Source organism: Diadema antillarum, unplaced genomic scaffold, assembly GCF_040938485.1.
Source record: "Diadema antillarum isolate AM-2024a unplaced genomic scaffold, OU_Dant_1.0 seq00000059_RagTag, whole genome shotgun sequence".
Lineage (NCBI taxonomy): Eukaryota > Metazoa > Echinodermata > Echinoidea > Diadematoida > Diadematidae > Diadema > Diadema antillarum.
In genome coordinates, this window is record NW_027271164.1 from 2,445,956 (window position 1) to 2,465,300 (window position 19,345).

Sequence of the window (19,345 nt, forward strand, 5' to 3'; positions counted from 1 at the left end):
TGATGCTCTTTCATGATAGAGATTTTTAGTTTTTGTATTTTTTTATACACTCTATACATGTAATAAGGCGTAAAATTTTCTCAGCATAATGAAAATTTGATCAAAATCTGCATAAAACTCAGTAAGTTATGACATTTTAAAGTTATGCTAATTTTTCTGAAACGGTTCGCGAATAGTTAACATGAATATGCAGATAGCGAAGTGATAATGTCATTCCTTACAATTTGCCATTTATATAGTTTGTATGTAAAATTGTGAAATTTCCAGGTTTTCATTAAACACAATTTTGCCCAGGTATAAATTCCTGATACCCTATCTGACCTTTCATTATTTTGAAGTTATTCAACCAGGAACTACAGTATATTCTGTTTTAAACTTTAATAAAAGAAAATAATTATTTTTGTCATTTGTTTTTTTGCACATGATCAATGGAAAATCTTGAGGGGATGACATCATCACTTCAATCATTTGAATATTCATATCAACTGTACAAAACTGTTCAGCAGAAATTAGCAAAACTTCACAATTCCATAAATTCTCTAATTTTTATCACAATTTGATCAAATTTTCAGTGTTGTTTTCTTAAGATTTTACTCTTTCCGCAATCAGACTGATTCATGACTGGCATAAAATTTCCTTTTAATACATTCAACAGTTCAACACTCTGAACACCACAGGAATAACATAGGTAACAAGGTGATATTCATAGAGAAGCATCTTTAAAATTTCTTTATTATTACAACATGGAAAACAATCTACTTAACATTGTACAAAAATTCTCTTTGCAAGACATATTTCAGGTGAACATCTCTTCTTTTAGGATATCACGTGCATAGTTCAAAATTTATTTTGCATAGACAGTAAGTTTTCAAAATACTTAAAGATTTGGGCTCGTAATTTCAGATTGTACTGTAGATACAATCCAGTTTACAGTTGCATATAATGGTCAGCACATTGGAATATTCCTATTCCTAAAGATACACTTCCGGCATCTAAAAGCTCTAAGAACTGAAAAACTCTGGGTTCTACATGTACAAGAAAGACAAACCTGAACAGTTTCCACGAACATGAATAATCACACAAAGAAAAAAAAGGCACAGACACTAATTCTACAAAGGAGGCCTCTAGAGTCAGCGCTAAGAACTTACTTAATCTGACAAACCAGAAAGCTAGCACCATTTCAAAGCATTCAATGAAAGTAAAGGGTTTACCTATAATTACACACAAACATCACAAAACTTTTATAGCCCTTTTTTCTTTTGAGAATCACAACTTGATATGACATATCAAATGCCTTTTAAATAAATTTTGACACCAATGACACATAAGGTACAAAAATATTCTGTTTGACATACAAACTGTATACACTGCAAAAGAGAAAAAGTGTACAGTGTTAAGTAGATTGGAACAACAGTTTCTCTAAATTTAGACTATTTCCCCCTAACCAACCATGAAAGATCTATTGCAAGTTGTTACTTTGTGACAGTGTGCTTCACTATGAAAAAAAAATATAATATTGCTCTCCAAAGTTATCAGAAGGAGTCTGAACAACAACCGGTACACAGCAGTTGAATCCTGTTGGAATGGTGGCAAGGGGGAGTGAAACATGGATGTTCACTGATTGATGATTGTTTGAAGTTCAAAAGATCCTGGGTCAAAGTTCATTCATGAGGGAAGAATGGGAGTAGTCTTATGAGAAGCAGACAGGTCCGAGGACGACTCCAAATTGTTGATCTTCTCCTCCGATATCTGACGGAGCCACATCAATAATTGGAAGTCGAGTGTTTCTCTTGGTTGAATAGCTTATCACTGTTTGGCTCCATTCTCCTGTATGATACTGGAAGTAAAAAACAAAAAACAAAAGAAAAGGTGCACAGTGAAGTACTCATTGCTAGGGACAGAGTCTATCTGCAGCGCTAAATCCAAATCTTAATCTGTTCTGCTGAAAGTAGGAAAATCATGGCCTACAAAAATGCTTATTTCTTATCTTTCCTTTGATAATTTAGCTTCAAATATTCAACAGATGACAGACAAAACATTAGACTACAACATTCTGACTAAGACAGAAATTGGATGGTTTTGACCGATTTTGATGATCTGACTTCAAACTCGATTTTCTCTGCTCAGCCATCGGTAACTTTCAGATCCTTCTGTTGTGGTGGGTCACATATTCTTTCAAATTAAAACCAATCTTTTCATATCTGCAATGACCTACATAATAAAGATGTTGGAAATTGCAATTCGTACCATCATTTTTTTTTCTATTGATTCATAATTGATTACACCGAAATGTTGAATTGAAGTCAAAGGAGGTTATACAAAGTGAACGGAGCCTTAAAAATGTAAACATCATCAACTTCATTTAACAGGAAATAAAAATGTGACTTACTTGACATCCATCTTCAATGACATCGTATTGCTCTAGGCTTGGCCCATCACGTGAAAGTTCCACGTCTGATGTTGTCATGAGTCTAAGAGCCTTCTCTGTTGATCCACTCTCACCATTCGCCACGGCTACAGAGTTCTTACAGTGGTATGTGACGTTCTGGTGTGCCTTGTTGGACAGCAGACGCAGGAATGTCAGCTGAACTTCACTGGCCTCATAAGAGAACTTGGGAAAAGAAAACAGACACAGACAGTTTGATTGTTAATGATAGAACTGATATCGTGGACATCAAATCTCTTTCACAAGAAAAAAAAAATGAGTCTTGCAAGGAAATCACTATCATATGATTCATAGAAAGCTAAGGTTGCACAAGAGTGAAATGTTAACAATACATGTATTCAAACACGCATGGATATGCATGGTGCAGCCAATGACCATTCCTAAGAGTTATCAAGAATGATTTGGACAAACTTATGTTTCAGGGTTGTCTTTTTTTTTTTCAAATTCGAATTAGATTTTACTACTAATATATCAAATTGTTTGTTCCTTCCATGTTTCCATGACCAGAAATTATTGATAAAACTGCAGTTTGTCAGGAATTTATAGTACAATGGATAGTGTGAGACATGAGGGCACTCTTCATGTTACCTTTTCAATGCCATTGATACTGCTGATGTATCTATGTCCAGAATCGCCAAAGTACCATGGACCAGGAGTGATCTACATTGTAAAGGAGAAAAACATTCCAATCAATGAACGCCACCAACACCATAGACTTCTGCATGCAGTAAGAAGGAACAGACATCATCAGAAAATCTGACAGATTTACAGCAACCCAGTGCCATCATACTAATGCATCATAAATCATAACACTTATATACATAATCTCTGAATCCTCAATGTTGCAGTGTGATCTAATAAAATGATAGGAGTAATGTAAATTGAAATTCCAATAGAAAAAGAATGCGTTCCGACATTGATATCTTGTTATTTATGTCAACATTTGTTCCCTGAATGTTTTTTTTTCAAAATCATACATCACTTCCTTGTTGTAAATTGTACATGGATTCATTGATAACTTGAATACAAGGTTCAACAGTTAACCTAATAAGACAAATATCTGGAAACCTGATGTAACAGTGTTTTGAAATGAGCTCAAGGGCAAAATTTGTCAGGTTTGTGGCTCTCACCGTATCAATTCTTGGGGTGATGCAGGTCTCTGGGGTGCCCTCCTCTCCTCTCTTCACACAATGGGCTAAGAAGGCATCCTTAACTGAACCCTCGTTGGAATCGATCCAGTAATTACCTACATGCAATCAATTGAAACCACTTCATGTCAACTACACATACCACATAACTAATCTCATTACTGCTTTAATATACAAAACTACTAATGTATGGGATAATCATCGTAGATTTCACATGTTAGTTTGTTGACAGTTGGTTTTCTATGTAATATCTATTTTTTATCAAAAATTCACAAATAAGTAACCTGTAGTGATACCACATTACAATGACAATAAAGCTATTAAAGATGTGCTTCTTAATTGTCATTAGAGGAACTATGGTGACGCAAGTCATTTTAGGACAAGGTCCCTTAATTCAGTAACTTCATTCCCATAATATGAAAGAGACTTACTGTTTAGACTTACCTCACTCCAATTAGCCTGAATAATTAAGCAATTTTCTAGCACACTTTACAATCTCATTACCAAACTGTCACATCATAAAACATAATATATCTTTAAAATTAGAAACAAACATATGATATTTAAAAAAAACTGTGCAAAAACTTAAGTCAAAGATGACATCTTGATTTTAAAGCTCTAGTTATTCTTCCTCAGTCTCAAACACCAACCTGTGTATTAAGTTTAAGGTGTGAAGAGGAGATAACACGGTAGCTATTAGGAAGACAGTGAGGAAAGAAATGCAAGCTTACCATCAGGGGCATCAGGGAAACACTTGAAGAGATCCTTGCAGCTACGTACTGGTTGGTCTTTGCTACCAATGGGTGCTGCTAGGGACTGGATCTCACTAGCAAACTTGTTCAGGTAGGATTCAAATTTGGTCCTGTCCAGGTCATCAGTGGTGGTTGGCAGTTCATCCCGATACTGTGAAAAAAAAAGAAGAAGAAAGAAATATATATGCCACAGTGCAAATTCCTGCCATATGCACAATATTGCGATTATAGATGCTAGTTTTCTAGCTTTCACTTGTACAACCACTCTGCTTCTAATATGCAACAAACTGACAGCTTGTAAATGGAATAAGACTTCTTTTAATGAAGCATATTCATACCAAACAGTGGCTTATTTGTTGTTGTTTATTTTTTAAGGATGCTTACTTCTACGGTACAGAAACATGACTGTTTTTCTTGTCATTTATCTTTTGACTGATTAAGGCTGCTGATCTGCAGAATAATCTACATCTGGAAAGGTACTTCAAAACAAACCTACTTCTTTCTTTCAAGAATTGACATGCACTCCCTCATCCTCTAAACAATCATAATCTTAAAAAATGACAATATAAACTGTTTTGTTCTATTTTCTGTTTTGTTTTGTTTGTGGGGTTTTTTTTTTTTAAAGAGGAAATCCTGTACAGATACCAAATGGACCATTCTATCAAAGCAGAAACTGCCACTCCTGTTGTGTAGTGACAAAAAAGAAAAGAAGAAAAAAGAAAAGGAGAGCTTCTGTGATCAAATAGAGTGAGGATAGATAGCTTACGTAATGAGAGTACTGGTTTGGTCCCTTGGACTGCTGTGCTGGAGGTTGGTAGGCATAACCCTGTCAGCCAGAGATGGAAGATAAACAGCACATTTCACAATCATATATCCACTTAAATTCTTGATCACACATCATCTCATAGTATTAACATATCTTCATATCTTCATACACCTAGTTAATCTCATTCATGAATTTCATAATCCATAGCTACAGCTTATAAATCATTTGTTCATATTATGTTTGTACAAACAAAGCTAATTGCTGGATTGTAGTGCCAGAGGTGCAGCAATTTGTTGTATATTAGTATGCTTATAAAATTGCATTGGGAAACCCATGTGGTTGAGAATTCATATGAAACAATGGCTGTGAAATAAAGTGCAAAAGCTACCGCTACAGTTGTTGCATGTAGGTTGATATGCTTTGATCTGATGCACATGTGACATGAATTTACATTTGAAACTTCCATTACAATGGGGCATGTAAACAAGGAAATGTACTTACCATTGTTGCTGCAGCACCCTGTGGGGAGCAGAATCAGGAGAAAAGGAAAATAATAAACAGAAAAATAACTAATAATCCATTTCCAAATCCACAGCACATATATGTGCTTTGGATGGTTTGGTTTGGTTATGGTTTGATTTGATTTTGATTTGATTTGATTTGAATTTATTTTCCATTAAAAAGTCACATTACATATAATCATTGCATACACAAAATAGTACATAAAATGAACGGAAGGATAGCCCTACTCAGCTACGTTTGTCATAACACAGCTGTTTTCCAGAGGGGTCCTAGAAATTAACAATGTTGTGATACACAAATTGGTAAAGACATGAATTACTAGTACGTGATAATGAAGAAAATCTATAAATCTTAAATCAAACCAAAAAATTAAGATTAAGATAAGAACAAAATGGAAACGTACCTCTGACACCTACCAGTGGAATCAAATAAATTGCAACCCCAATTATCCCGTCATTATGACTCACTCTCCCACCCCCGGCCAAAATATCTATAATACCTATATATATACATATATATATATAAATAAATAAATATATATATATATATATATATATATATATATATATATATTTATATATATATATATATATATATATATATATATATATATAAATAAATAAATAAATATATATATATATATATATATATATATATTTATATATATATTTATATATATATATATATTAATCCATTAAAGCCATTTTGATATATGTTGATCAATTTCTTTAAGAAACAAATTGTATAGAGTTAAAGATTTAACTTTATCCAATTTGGTTTGGTTTGGTTTGGTTTTTAAATTGTTCTACCATTCATGACAAGAGTATCATGTGCAAGTATTTTCACAAAATTTACATATGATGTCCAATAAACATGCAGTCACCATGCCAACTGATATTGGCACTTTTAACATACACATGATAGAGCCCTTCATAAAACTGCACCTCACTATTTCACCTCCTGGGACTGTTTGGAGATCCTATGCAGGAGGGTTTAAATATCAAGCATTTACTTTCTTACATAACATTTAATCCACATGTAATATTGTTAAGTAATAAGTAAACGCTACTTTTGAAGTGCTCATAGTAATTTTTGTTCCACGTCATCACTGATACTGATCATCTCTAATACTGTGATGTGATGCGTACACTCCCCAAAGGTTTCAAACCTGGAGGATCTCTTCACTATGTATATATATAACTTTTACTTCTTTCACCTATCAAGTCCCTTTGCCCCTCTCTACAAGGAGTTTTATGTAAATTAACATACTAGCTACAAAACATACAAAATATATATATTTTTTTTGGCAAAGTTCTTTTAAACTGAACTCACAGGGGGTCCGGGGGGTCCAGGTGGGCCGGGGGGCCCTTGAGGTCCCAGTGTTCCACGCTCTCCACGATCTCCCTATAAAGAGATACAAAAAAAAAAAATCAGTTGTTTAGTACAATACCGAGGTAATTGCTACGGTGTATACTACATAGGCTGGTTGCTTTACGGGATGTTACAGTATAATCACATTCTCATAGACACATATATGATTAACATGCTTTACTAAATCTGAAGATACAACGCCTGTAATAGTGTAGGAGTTGAAATCAACGCAACCCCATATTTATTGCATTCTTAGGCTAATCTGTTTGTCGTGTGAATGAGGGTTCATCAGTCTGCCTGACAAAAAAGAATGCACTCACAGGGAGAAGGATATGATAAGACAAGAATGGTTGATTACTTACAGATCCTCCCCTGAGACCTGGTGGTCCACGTGGTCCTTCCTTGCCACTCTTACCACCCTCTCCTGGTAAACCCTGTGGGAAACCAACCAATAAAAACACATCAACTTTCCATCATCAACTACTTCCAAAAGGGATGGCTTCCTCTATTTTCTCTCTCAGATCTTCCCTTGATAATTTCATTACTCTGTGAAAGCAACGGTGCCAACAAACCTCAGCACTCAGGAATGCAAACAATCTTAGCAAAATCCACTTCACTTCATTGCTTCATGTACATTCAAGTGAATGCTTCATCCTCTCTTTTTTCCTCCTCATTTTAGTCTAGTTATATGAAGTTATCAACAGATGTGCCAACATTTGCACATCAAAATCAGAGGAATTCCAAAAGCTATTAGGAAGATACTTGTGTTACATGCATCCCAATGACCACAAATAGCTGGTGAATAGGAAGATTTGTGTATTTTCTTATCTGGATATCAGGATACAGTCAAGTTTCAAGAAGCTTAGTACAAAATCAGAAAGATCTGTGTCAGTTATCTCTAGCTACTTACAGGCATTCCTCGCACACCAGCAGAACCAATAGATCCCTGTGGTCCCATCTCACCCTGTACAGATAAAGAAACAGGTTAGTAGATCACCTGCTGGTCATGTTACTGCAATACATTCAAAGCAATATTAGTGTTCTGCCTTTATAATTCTCTGATAGTTGTCAATATCCACAGATATTATGGCATACCTTCAAAATCTTTAAGCCTCATATGGGTCCTTTTCTTGGCAAGTGACTTTGCCTTTAACCATCACGTCAATCCATAACATATATATCTTGAAAAGGTGCTACATGGATATTGGTTATTATCATTTCCATTTTTATGTCATATACCATACCACATTATATCACATTCAAACCATTCATCACTGACATATCGTTGCTGGGGTGTCAAGACCTCGTATCTACAAAATGTCAAATGTTCAGAAGAGCCAAAAACATGGCGGCCAAAGCACTATGGTGAATGGGATAGCCTTTCCTTTGACATGCTGTGGTGGCTTCATATTTGGAGTCAGACAGTTGGGATTTGGACTGGACATCACTTAACCCATTGTTTAACCATTAATCCAAAAAAGTCATTTTCACCAAAATTTAAAATACAAGCTCCCCGAGTGACGATATATATTTATGCCAAAAAATCACCGTAGGTATTGGATTGTGGAAAGAAGAACGCATAAAATCACAAATGCAACCATTCCAGCGACATCAATTTTCATTGCCTGTAGCTATCCTCAGAACTCTCAGGGCTAGGAAGGTCAGGTTTCTTACCATAGATCCTTGAAGTCCAGGCATTCCAGCTCGACCAGGTAATCCTTTGTGTCCCTGCAGGAATATGAAACAATATCATAAGTTACTACCATTGTAAGAAACATCTTCAATAAATATCTAGGATTTTACTTTAAAATGGGGGCAAACAATTCTAATAGGTCTTGTAGCAAGCAATCATGGCAAGGAAACCTTAGAGAATGCATCATACAATTTTAGCCCTAACCTATCCCTCAAGTTTGTGCTTATAGAAGAATTCAAAGTACATGGCTTTCCCTGGATGAGAATACTTGAAATGACTCACCGTAGGTCCAGAAGGTCCTACTTCACCACGAGGTCCAGCGGGTCCAGAAGGTCCCTATGTAAAGAGAAGAACAGAAGTTTGACTTAGGAAGGGACGATTCACACAAATTGTCCAAGGTAAATACTTCATTCAAACATAAAAGCCTATTGTGTAATCAAATTTTGCACAAAACAATTAAAAATTACTTAAGACCAACTTTCATGCAAATGCCCAAACATCAAGGACACAAAACAACAATCATCTTACACAGGCAGTCTAAGACATACCGTTTCCATTCTTATGTAATACTAGCATAACTATTTTCAGGTCACTCTTTTAATCTTTTGTTTATTTATTTATTTATTTATTTATTTATTTATTTATTTATTATCATTTCTTCTTTTTTTTTTGGGGGGGGGGGTGGAGTTCCATGGTACATACCATGGATCCTGATTGTCCATTCTCTCCAACATTGCCGACAGCTCCCTGAGCTCCAACCTTTCCACGCAGACCTCGCTCTCCTTGTGGTCCAGTCACTCCAAGTGGTCCCTATATAGTTAATAACATAGTGGAGCAGTTCAGAAACATTCACTACCATCAATCGCAAAAACACATACACACCATTAAGTTAACTAAAAAAAAGGAAACTTTGCTTTGGAAATATTTTGCCATGAGAAGGCTGGCTAGATGTGGAAATAATTACGAATTGTACAGAGAATCACTGACCTATATGCAAGTACACACATAGCTGAAGACTCATATGCTACCAATGAGCATATGCTTCAATATACTTATTCATTGACAGACAATTCTCTTAGAGAATGAAGTGAGGATGCTCAAGGTATTCTTCTTCTTTGGTGATAGAAGCTGGTACATGTTCAAGTATAGCTGTCTACAGCTGTAATCTCAATTATGGCAGTATATCCATGACTATGGAATCAAAAAGATTTTATCCATGCTTGCTTGCTTGCACCAATAGGGTGCTTAAAATATTGATTAAAACATGAATGAAAACCAGACTTACAAGGATGCCTTAATTATGGCAGTATATGGAATCAAAAAGATTTTATCCATACTTGCTTGCATATTGATTAAAACATGAATGAAAACCAGACTTACAAGGATGCCTTAATTATGGCAGTATATGGAATCAAATAGATTTTATCCATACTTGCTTGCATATTGATTAAAACATGAATGAAAACCAGACTTACACGGATGCCTTAATTATGGCAGTATATATGGAATCAAAAAGATTTTATCCATATTTACTTGCACATTGATTAAAACATGAATGAAAACCAGACTTACACGCATGCCCATGAGTCCATTCATCCCATTAGCACCCTTAGCTCCGGTATTTCCACGAGGTCCAGGGACGCCAGTGGGTCCAACCTTGCCATCATTTCCATCACGTCCCTGATAAGACAATGTAAGTCACATCTAAATCACTCAACCTTTACATATGATACTTTCAATAAATGTACAACCATGACCTTAAAACATTTGAAAGCAAGTCCATGAAACAGGCATGAAGTTGCTTCAATGCTTTCCCAGTCTAAGCGCTAAAAGACAATGGCGATCTATCATCGCATCTGTTATGATATAAAAGAGCAGAAAACAGGAATGAAGTTGCTTCAATGCTCTGCAAATGGAAGTGCTAAATGGAATGTCTATCACAACTGTTACAAGAGTAGAATCATAGAGACAAAGCTATTGTAAATAAGAGCAGAATTAGAGAGCCATAGCTGTTGTAAATAACACCAGAATCATAGAGACAAAGCTGTTGTAAATAAGAGCAGAATTAGAGAGACTTTGGCTTTCCTACTTACATCACTGCCTGGGATTCCTGAAGGTCCTTGAGATCCTGGTGGTCCCCGTGGGCCAGCAGGTCCACGTTCACCAGTGCTTCCATCAGGTCCTGCATTACCATCACTTCCCTGTATTCAATAAGTAAACACTATTCACTGCCATATCATACTCAATTACCACATGCCCATATCATACTCAATTACCACATGCCCATATCATACTCAATTACCACATGCCCATATCATACTCAATTACCACATGCCCATATCATACTCAATTACCACATGCCCATATCATATATAGAATCCTCTTTCTTTTTTTTACCATTGACTATGGAGTATGGAAGCCTTCAAAGATTTCATCTGGAGTATGAAGTTAGAATTTAAACTTTCCATCTATAAAGGGAAGTCTTAAGATATACATGATAATGTCTTTGACATCAAACTGTCAATAAACATCAATAATCAAACTGCAGTAGAGTACATACAAAATGTGTACATATCCTATGTTAAGCCTGTACAATAGTATCATTGAAACTACTGATTCAAGAGCTAATGGATTGGCTGTATTAGGGTGTTCATGCCTTCACTGATGAATTCTAGAGATATAATGCAAGCACACACAAACACTACATAGCCTCAGTTGAATACTAACTCTCAATCCACAGTCTAGGCACAATCAACTCATCTCATAAAGTCTGAATCACTTTTTTTTAAGGCCTCATATCAGCACACAAAATACAGTGCACTCCTGTTATAACGAACATGGTTATAACAAAATTTCTGCTACAATGAAGTAAAAATTCAGGCAGCAACATTATCTGTCCTGTGTATTTTTATTATGTGCGTTACCCACAGCGAAGTGTACTTTTTGCATGTGCATTTTTGGCAAGATGGAGACTCTTTCACATCTAAACATTTCACATATGTGACCGCGCACCTCAAAACGAACATAAAGTCGCACACACTGATTTTGTGTGAGGACTGAAAATAAGTGAAATGGTCCAACCTAGCCGAACTTGACTTTTTCATATTTTCTGAAAGAGCGGGTCTTCTTTTACATTATACTAAAATTTGGTATCATAAAGCGGGCATGAAAGTGTGTTTTTTGGCAGTTTATCTCGAAAATTTTTTGGTAGAATAGTGTGATTAGGTGTGACTTTGGAACCCCTTTTTCATTTCTGAAAAACCTTGTCCACATACTTCACTTTCAAAACTCTAATAACTTTTGAAAGGATAGTGCTACTGCTTTGAAAGTTGGCATTAATTATGGACAGAATGTGTTAATGAGGCAGGCTTAATTTCAATTTAATTTGAGAATTCCTTCATTGTTGTTACTCTGCTGGTTTACTTCCTGTTTTTTGTCCCATTCATCGCACAGCCAGCACGGTTTAGAAAAGATTAAGCGCTTGAATAGACACTGTACTTCAGAGCCTCTTTTCTCAGTTCACACTTTTCCTGAGTTTGTGCTTTCTTTCCAATATTTAGATAGGTTAGGAGAGTCCATTTGATTTGAGTTATACATAATTTTAAAGCTTAAAGTCTGCTCTTTCAGAATATGGTCTTAACTAAAAATTCATGTCTGGTGACTTTTTGTTTGTTTTGAGGTGCAGGGTCACATATAGTACATAATTATTGACGAGGACGAAAAAAAATGGCTGTACACCAAATTATCCTTCACTGGTTCCCAAAAATAAAAGAAAAAAAAAAGCAACGAGATCGTTCCTGCCTTATATACTTACATGTCTACCAGGGGCTTAGTAATGTTACCCACTGCTCCTTTCATTAAGCATAGGAGTGTAAGAAAGAAGATCCCTCCTGCCTAATGTACTTACACGTCTACCAGGGGCTTAGTAATGTTACCCACTGCTCCTTTCATAAAGCATAGGAGTGTAAGAAAGAAGATCCCTCCTGCCTAATGTACTTACACGTCTACCAGGGGCTTAGTAATGTTACCCACTGCTCCTTTCATAAAGCATAGGAGTGTAAGAAAGAAGATCTCTCAGGCTGCCTAATGTACAATGTACTTACACGTCTACCAGGGGCTTAGTAATGTTACCCAATGCTCCTTTGATAAAACATAGGAGTGTAAGAAAGAAGATCCCTCCTGCCTAATGTACAATGTACTTACACGTCTACCAGGGGCTTAGTAATGTTACCCACTGCTCCTTTGATAAAACATAGGAGTGTAAGAAAGAAGATCCCTCCTGCCTAATGTACAATGTACTTACACGTCTACCAGGGGCTTAGTAATGTTACCCAATGCTCCTTTGATAAAACATAACCAGGGGCTTAGTAATGTTACCCAATGCTCCTTTGATAAAACATAGGAGTGTAAGAAAGAAGATCCCTCCTGCCTAATGTACTTACATGTCTACCAGGGGCTTAGTAATGTTACCCACTGCTCCTTTGATAAAACATAGGAGTGTAAGAAAGAAGATCCCTCCTGCCTAATGTACTTACACGCCTACCAGGGGCTCCAGCAGCACCAGGGGCTCCATTCAGACCTCCACCTCCCTAAGGTAACAGCAAATTACAGACGAACATTATTGCTAAACAGTACGTAGCACACAGCTATGGCATTACAGAGAAAACTTGCATGGCAGCCACGCAGTCACAAAACACAAAACTTGAATCAATATATGAGAACTGATTCCCTCATTGTGGTTTACAATCTTTCATAAAATCAAAATCCATGTTCAAATTGATTCTCATAAAAAACAAAATATTCAAAAAAATAGAATGGCAGATGCTCATCAAATTTGGACACAAATGAGAAAGCTTTAGGAATTTTTTTGTTTCAATAGATCTTTCTTTCAAAGAAATTTTCATGTTTCACATGATTTTTTGTCTTTTTGAAATGACAGAAGTTGCAACAGCAGAAGCAACTGTTTAAAATTGTTTAAATTTTATACATTTTAAAACTGTAAAAACCAGAAGTGTTTGTGTGCAATTTAAATTCATGAGAGTGGTTTGCAAAATTAAATTGCACACATAAGATCTTGTCTACACTACATGCACTGAATGCCAGTGGAATTCGCAAAAAAAAAGACCAAAAAAAAAAAATCATGCTGTGAAAAAGGCCATTGGCTCCAGGTTATAGAAATTTCATGATGTAAAAATACCTTGCTTTACAGCTAAAGGTAAGATAGATAAAGGTTTTCATTAAGTTTTCGTGTTGGTGTAGTATTAGCAGGATATTGCTGTAAGCCAAAATCACTATTTGATTTATAAAACATATCAATCCTTGTATTTCCACAACTTTCTGATCTTGTGGAATATCTGCCACTCTGCTCTCACAGTAAAAGTAAAAGTGAAGACGGAGTAGTACTGCAATAATTAGAGGAAAGTGGATTAGAAATTAGAATTCTCACAGATATTACATACTTAAATAAGAAAATTTGTTTTAGCTGCAGTCTTAGCCTCATAAAGTCCATGCATACAATGAAGAAATCACGTGAATGACTTTAGGTAGCAATAAATACTCACAGCAGCACCCAGAACACCAGAAGTTCCCATAGGCCCAGCAGGTCCACGAGGTCCCTAATGGTGAGAAGGAAAGAAAGAAGTGGAGGTAAACTGTGTTTCATATCAACAATTTATAGAAACACTTTATTGAGCAACATGGCCCTCTAAAAAAAATAAAATAACATATAGTTCCTTGTACTTCACTGAATGTCTAAAGTGTACTGGAGTGAGGCACCACAAAGTACCCAAGTTACATAACTGAACAGGATTAGGAATAATCAATACTATTCACAGGAATTGACAATAAATCTACTGCATTTAGTCAGTAAACCACTTAAAAAATTGGTAAGAATGATATTCTTTCATCCTCAGTCAAGAAGAGTTGGTACAAACCATGTTGCCTTGACGACCATCGTCACCAGTAGAGCCAGTTGGTCCTTGGAGACCAATGGGTCCTGGGGGTCCACGCAGTCCAGCTGCACCAGTTGGTCCTCGAAGTCCCTGTCAATATCAGCAGAAAGTACAACACATCACTAAACCTATTGGTACACATCCATTTTATGAAGATACAACGTTATACACAAAGTAGCCTACGATAGACCGTAAATGTAAAATATTACCCTCTTGATGGTGTTATTAAGTACAACTCAACATAGGCTAACTCTCTGCATATATATAAATACACAATTAATGAAGTAATTAAAACCATGTTACATGTCACAAAAGTAGATGAACTCGAATTGTTGGAAGAGGCTTAAAGTACATGTGGTGGTATTTTTTTACGTTAAAAAGTCTTGAAATGCACTGGTTACAAAGTTGTAGAGTTGACAAATGGTGTTTGATGGCTATAATCTACTCTACTTTCACCTCTTGCCAGATTTCTTCTTCTCAAGTTCAGCAGAAAATACGATACAATATGGGCACTTTAATATATAGTGCATTTACAATGAGGGAACATGTATCACAGCCCTTCACAGAAATATGATATCCAACTAACACTTTGTGGGAGGTATGAGGGAAAAAAAAGAAGAGTTAAATATGGCAGGACTGATTCTGACAAGTAATATCTTGCTGGAAGAGATCTCAAGATATAATAGGGAATGATTTTGGATCTATATCATGCAATAAATCTAACAACTATCCAGTATAGAATAATCACATCTGACTGACATACTTAATAAGTTTGGCAATCTATTGACCTTTCGGAGTCCTGGTCAGTAAAAAAGGTTTTTTATATTGGTTCTACAGGGTGGATTGCAAATATCCAAAGGGATGATTGAACAATTTATATACAGTGGGTACTTACAGGGCGACCAGCTTCACCAATATTGCCAGTAGGTCCAGTATTTCCTCCAGGGCCCTGGGGTGCCAAACCAACATGAAAATAACTTTTCAGTACGACAGTTTTCATTATGGTGAAAATGATGATCTTAACAGCTACAAACTATCCGAATATCTCCGACAAGTTCTTCACCACAAATTTTTGTGAAAACAATACATTTTGATGAATACGACAAGAACACAAGTATCTTAAGGAGGTACGTAATAACACTTGGCTCACACACACATACAAACAAACATTATCATATGCCGAAGCACTTTTTTGAGTAAAATCTTCATATCAGCCTATCTGTCGTTTAAACTCATTAAAGCACACATGCTGAAACTCTTTAACTACAATTGTCGTAAAGAAAAAAACAACACACTTACAGCTTCTCCAACAGGTCCTGGGGGTCCATTCATACCAGGGGCTCCCATTGGTCCCTGATCAAGAGATCAGCAAATCAGCAGTAAGTTTGCAAGTCTTGCATGAATCACATCAGTTTTGACAATACAAAAGGGTTGCTAACTAGAATAAAAATCTTCAGATTTGGATGTTCGGGATATCTACTAATCAATATGTCTGTATAGTTTGAACTCTCTAACTATGATGCTCTGTTGCAAAGCTTGGACGTTAGAAGTTTGCAGTGTGCCCTAATAATTCTTTCTGGAATGAGTATAGTCCTGATATATGGACCACTATTCATTAAAAAAATTATGATAAAATACAAATATTTTTTTTAGCTACCGGGGACAATTCTAATCAGCATTAGAATGGCAATTATTTTATGGATAGGTAAGTAAAGCATTGAAGTAGATCAAGGAAATTTCATTAAGGTGATGTTTGTCAAATCAATAAATGGTAATAATATAACATCCCCGGAATGGGTTATTTTTCCGCTGAGGAAAATTTCTATAGCAATAATAGTATGACAGCAATACTACATATATGGACACAAGACCGGACAGGATTTCAAATAACTGATGAAAGATATCAACTTACCACAGGTCCTTGGTTACCAGAATCTCCACGCGGTCCACGAGGCCCAGGTAGGCCCTGTTAGAATGAGAGAAATATAGAAAAGACAAGAATGTGATCAGGTGGACTCTTAATCCCAACCTCAGCCCTAACCATGTCATTTACCACATTCCTAGTCCTTGTCCAGATATACTTTCACTTGAAAGAAAAAGTATAAATAAAGATCTAATTACCTTTCCACAAATGCAAAGAAGAGCTATTATACCAAGATCAGAATGCAATTTATTACACCAGAACACAGTTTGTTACCAACTATGTGTATGCACTCATTTCGTATTGCTGACGAGTTTCAGTTTCAAGATTATCATCAATATCAGTGCATCCATCACTCTCATGTGTAACTGCTGGTAGAAAACACCATTACAAAGTCTAATGGCCCACCTGAAGTCCAGTCCTTCCACGGCCACCCTGACCTCCAGGGGCACCTACTTCTCCTTTGGGTCCTGCTAGTCCAGATGGTCCACGTTCACCAGGAGCTCCACCAGGGCCCTGTGGGGGAAGAAGGGTTATAAGGAAAAAGATCAGATAAACAATTATCAAATTTTCCAAACAAAGGAAAATAGTTATAGGAAAGCAAGCTGTGGCGTAGTGTTTCTACTGTATATTTCTTGTGACTTGTTATTCTGTTCAGTTTTAGAGGTCTGCACACAAAGGCAAGTCTATAATTACACAAAATAGACAGAGAAAACAGTTATGATTCTAACATTATTCGAGGTGAGAGACAAGTCTTAGAAAAAAAAAATGTGTTAGCTTTCATTAAACCATTACATAAAAAATTTTTATACTACATCAATATCAAATGCCATTTTTGTTCATCTTTGACTGCTTTTTCTGAGTTCTGTCTGTAAAGCAGACAAACTTTGTATTAAATATAATCTCAGTGCTATTATCTTCCATTTACTGAGAGAAGAAAAGAGAAGACTAGCTTACGGGGCTGCCAGGGATACCACGTGTGCCCATAGCTCCCTTCTCTCCAGGAGATCCCTACAGGGAAAAGAGCAACAAGAGAGAGAGAGCAGTCAGACGCAAACCAGCATCAATTGTGAATGTGACATAGATTGGAAATGGAATATGTAGAGACATTACACTTGACAAAATGAAGCAATGCTGAAAAAAAGAAAATATCATGTCAGGTACATAACAATAGAAATATGAATGATGAGAATTTTCGTTTTAAAACCAGAACCACAATACTCCATTGTTATCCAAAAGCACTTTATGAGATGGAGGAGAAAACGAAAGATACTGTAAATGTGGTATATCTTACACGAGATCCCTTTGGTCCATTGGGTCCATTTGGTCCTGGGTCTCCTGGTTGTCCCTGTTGCATACACACACACACACACACACACACAAACACACAAGAAAAGAGAGAGACAGAGAGGGGTCAGCAAACACTTCATGCTATTGAAAGACTGATTTGATATAAAAAAGATAATTTACCCTCTCTCTCTCCATCCAACCAGGATTAATGTTGCTATAAACATGCATAGACATCTGCCGGCGTATACTAAGAACTAGTCTTACACAGGTTAACAAAAGGTCAAGTCAGCCTGAACAAGATATGCCGTTGTCAAGGTCCTCTCAATAAATATTGCATGCAAAGAAAAGCTCTCAGTAAGAAATGAGGCCAAGGGAGGGAGCTCACACGAATGTGCTCTGTATTTGCTCACTTCACTCACAATCAGGCACATCGAAGTGAGAGGAAATTTTGAAGGGGCTAGTGGAAGTAAGCATTGTCCTATATCCAATGCACATGTTCACATGTGTTGTTTCATGGTGTGATGCACACGCAGGCACCTCAGCTTTTATTCCCATCCTAAGTTGTTGTTTTTCCTCATCTCAGGGACAAAAGCTCTATAGTGAGAAGGCACACAGTGTGGCTTTTTTCAATAAGTATAGTATTCACAACAGACGCAATACTCCATCTACTTTCTCTTTGCAAGTAACTACGGGTGTGCGATCTCATCTCAAAATTGTACAAGCAACTTCATACAGTGACTATGTGTGATGAGAAATGGTGTGACTTACACTGTCTCCTTGCACACCAGTTATACCAGAGGGTCCCATTGGTCCTCCTCCTCCCTGTAGCACACAAGAGTAAGAGGTAAACAATCATTTATTACTCCATTCACCAAACATAGGGCAACTGCTCTACGATTCTAGTTGTTCCTTTATCAATTTTAAACTTTCAAGAAAGTTTCTACCTCTTGCTGAAACTGGAAATCATCATCTGTGAATTTTTTTGCCAGGCATTTATCATTTCATGTTTCTTTAAATAAATACATTTTTTTAGCTACATCTATCGTGATACGTGTATTTCTGCTCCTTGCAGAAACATGGAAAACAGCAAGATATAAAAGCATATTGTATGAATATGTTCTTCATATCTCAGGTTGATGATCTGCAGCATTCATCAGAGAAACATAGACAGAATACTACCTACAGTGTAGTTCCTTTGAAGTAAAAAATGTCTTTATCATCCTGTTGCTCTCCTGAAAAAGAAAAATTGTTTGCTACTGAATACCACAAATCAGTATTTTATATTGTTTGCTACTTTATATAAAAAACATGGAAGTAACTTCAGCATTCATGTGTGAAAAAATGTTTTCCAAAATTTAAAAGTGATCTTGGCATACTGACTATGAAATGACTGATTATGTTCTGCTGACAAGAGTTACTGCTTTGATACAATGGAACTCCTATGAAGATATTTATATTACATAATGTAATGAAGGCATGAGAAAG

The 19,345-nt window shown here is 36.2% G+C and overlaps 1 protein-coding gene across 1 annotated transcript in view; it reads right to left on the reverse strand.

Moving 5' to 3' along the window:
* Positions 1 to 719: 719 nt before the first annotated feature.
* LOC139725807 (uncharacterized) overlaps positions 720 to 19,345 on the reverse strand; it is a 92,122-nt gene continuing 73,496 nt past the window's right edge. Inside the window, 25 exon segments of the mRNA XM_071636886.1 lie at positions 720 to 1,837; positions 2,390 to 2,611; positions 3,035 to 3,106; positions 3,577 to 3,692; positions 4,326 to 4,497; positions 5,113 to 5,172; positions 5,614 to 5,631; positions 6,967 to 7,038; positions 7,368 to 7,439; positions 7,916 to 7,969; positions 8,680 to 8,733; positions 8,981 to 9,034; positions 9,401 to 9,508; positions 10,271 to 10,378; positions 10,792 to 10,899; positions 13,234 to 13,287; positions 14,260 to 14,313; positions 14,632 to 14,739; positions 15,545 to 15,598; positions 15,949 to 16,002; positions 16,562 to 16,615; positions 16,979 to 17,086; positions 17,528 to 17,581; positions 17,865 to 17,918; positions 18,629 to 18,682. Of these exon segments, the coding sequence (XP_071492987.1) occupies positions 1,691 to 1,837; positions 2,390 to 2,611; positions 3,035 to 3,106; positions 3,577 to 3,692; positions 4,326 to 4,497; positions 5,113 to 5,172; positions 5,614 to 5,631; positions 6,967 to 7,038; positions 7,368 to 7,439; positions 7,916 to 7,969; positions 8,680 to 8,733; positions 8,981 to 9,034; positions 9,401 to 9,508; positions 10,271 to 10,378; positions 10,792 to 10,899; positions 13,234 to 13,287; positions 14,260 to 14,313; positions 14,632 to 14,739; positions 15,545 to 15,598; positions 15,949 to 16,002; positions 16,562 to 16,615; positions 16,979 to 17,086; positions 17,528 to 17,581; positions 17,865 to 17,918; positions 18,629 to 18,682 (2,085 nt within the window). The 3' untranslated portion in view covers positions 720 to 1,690.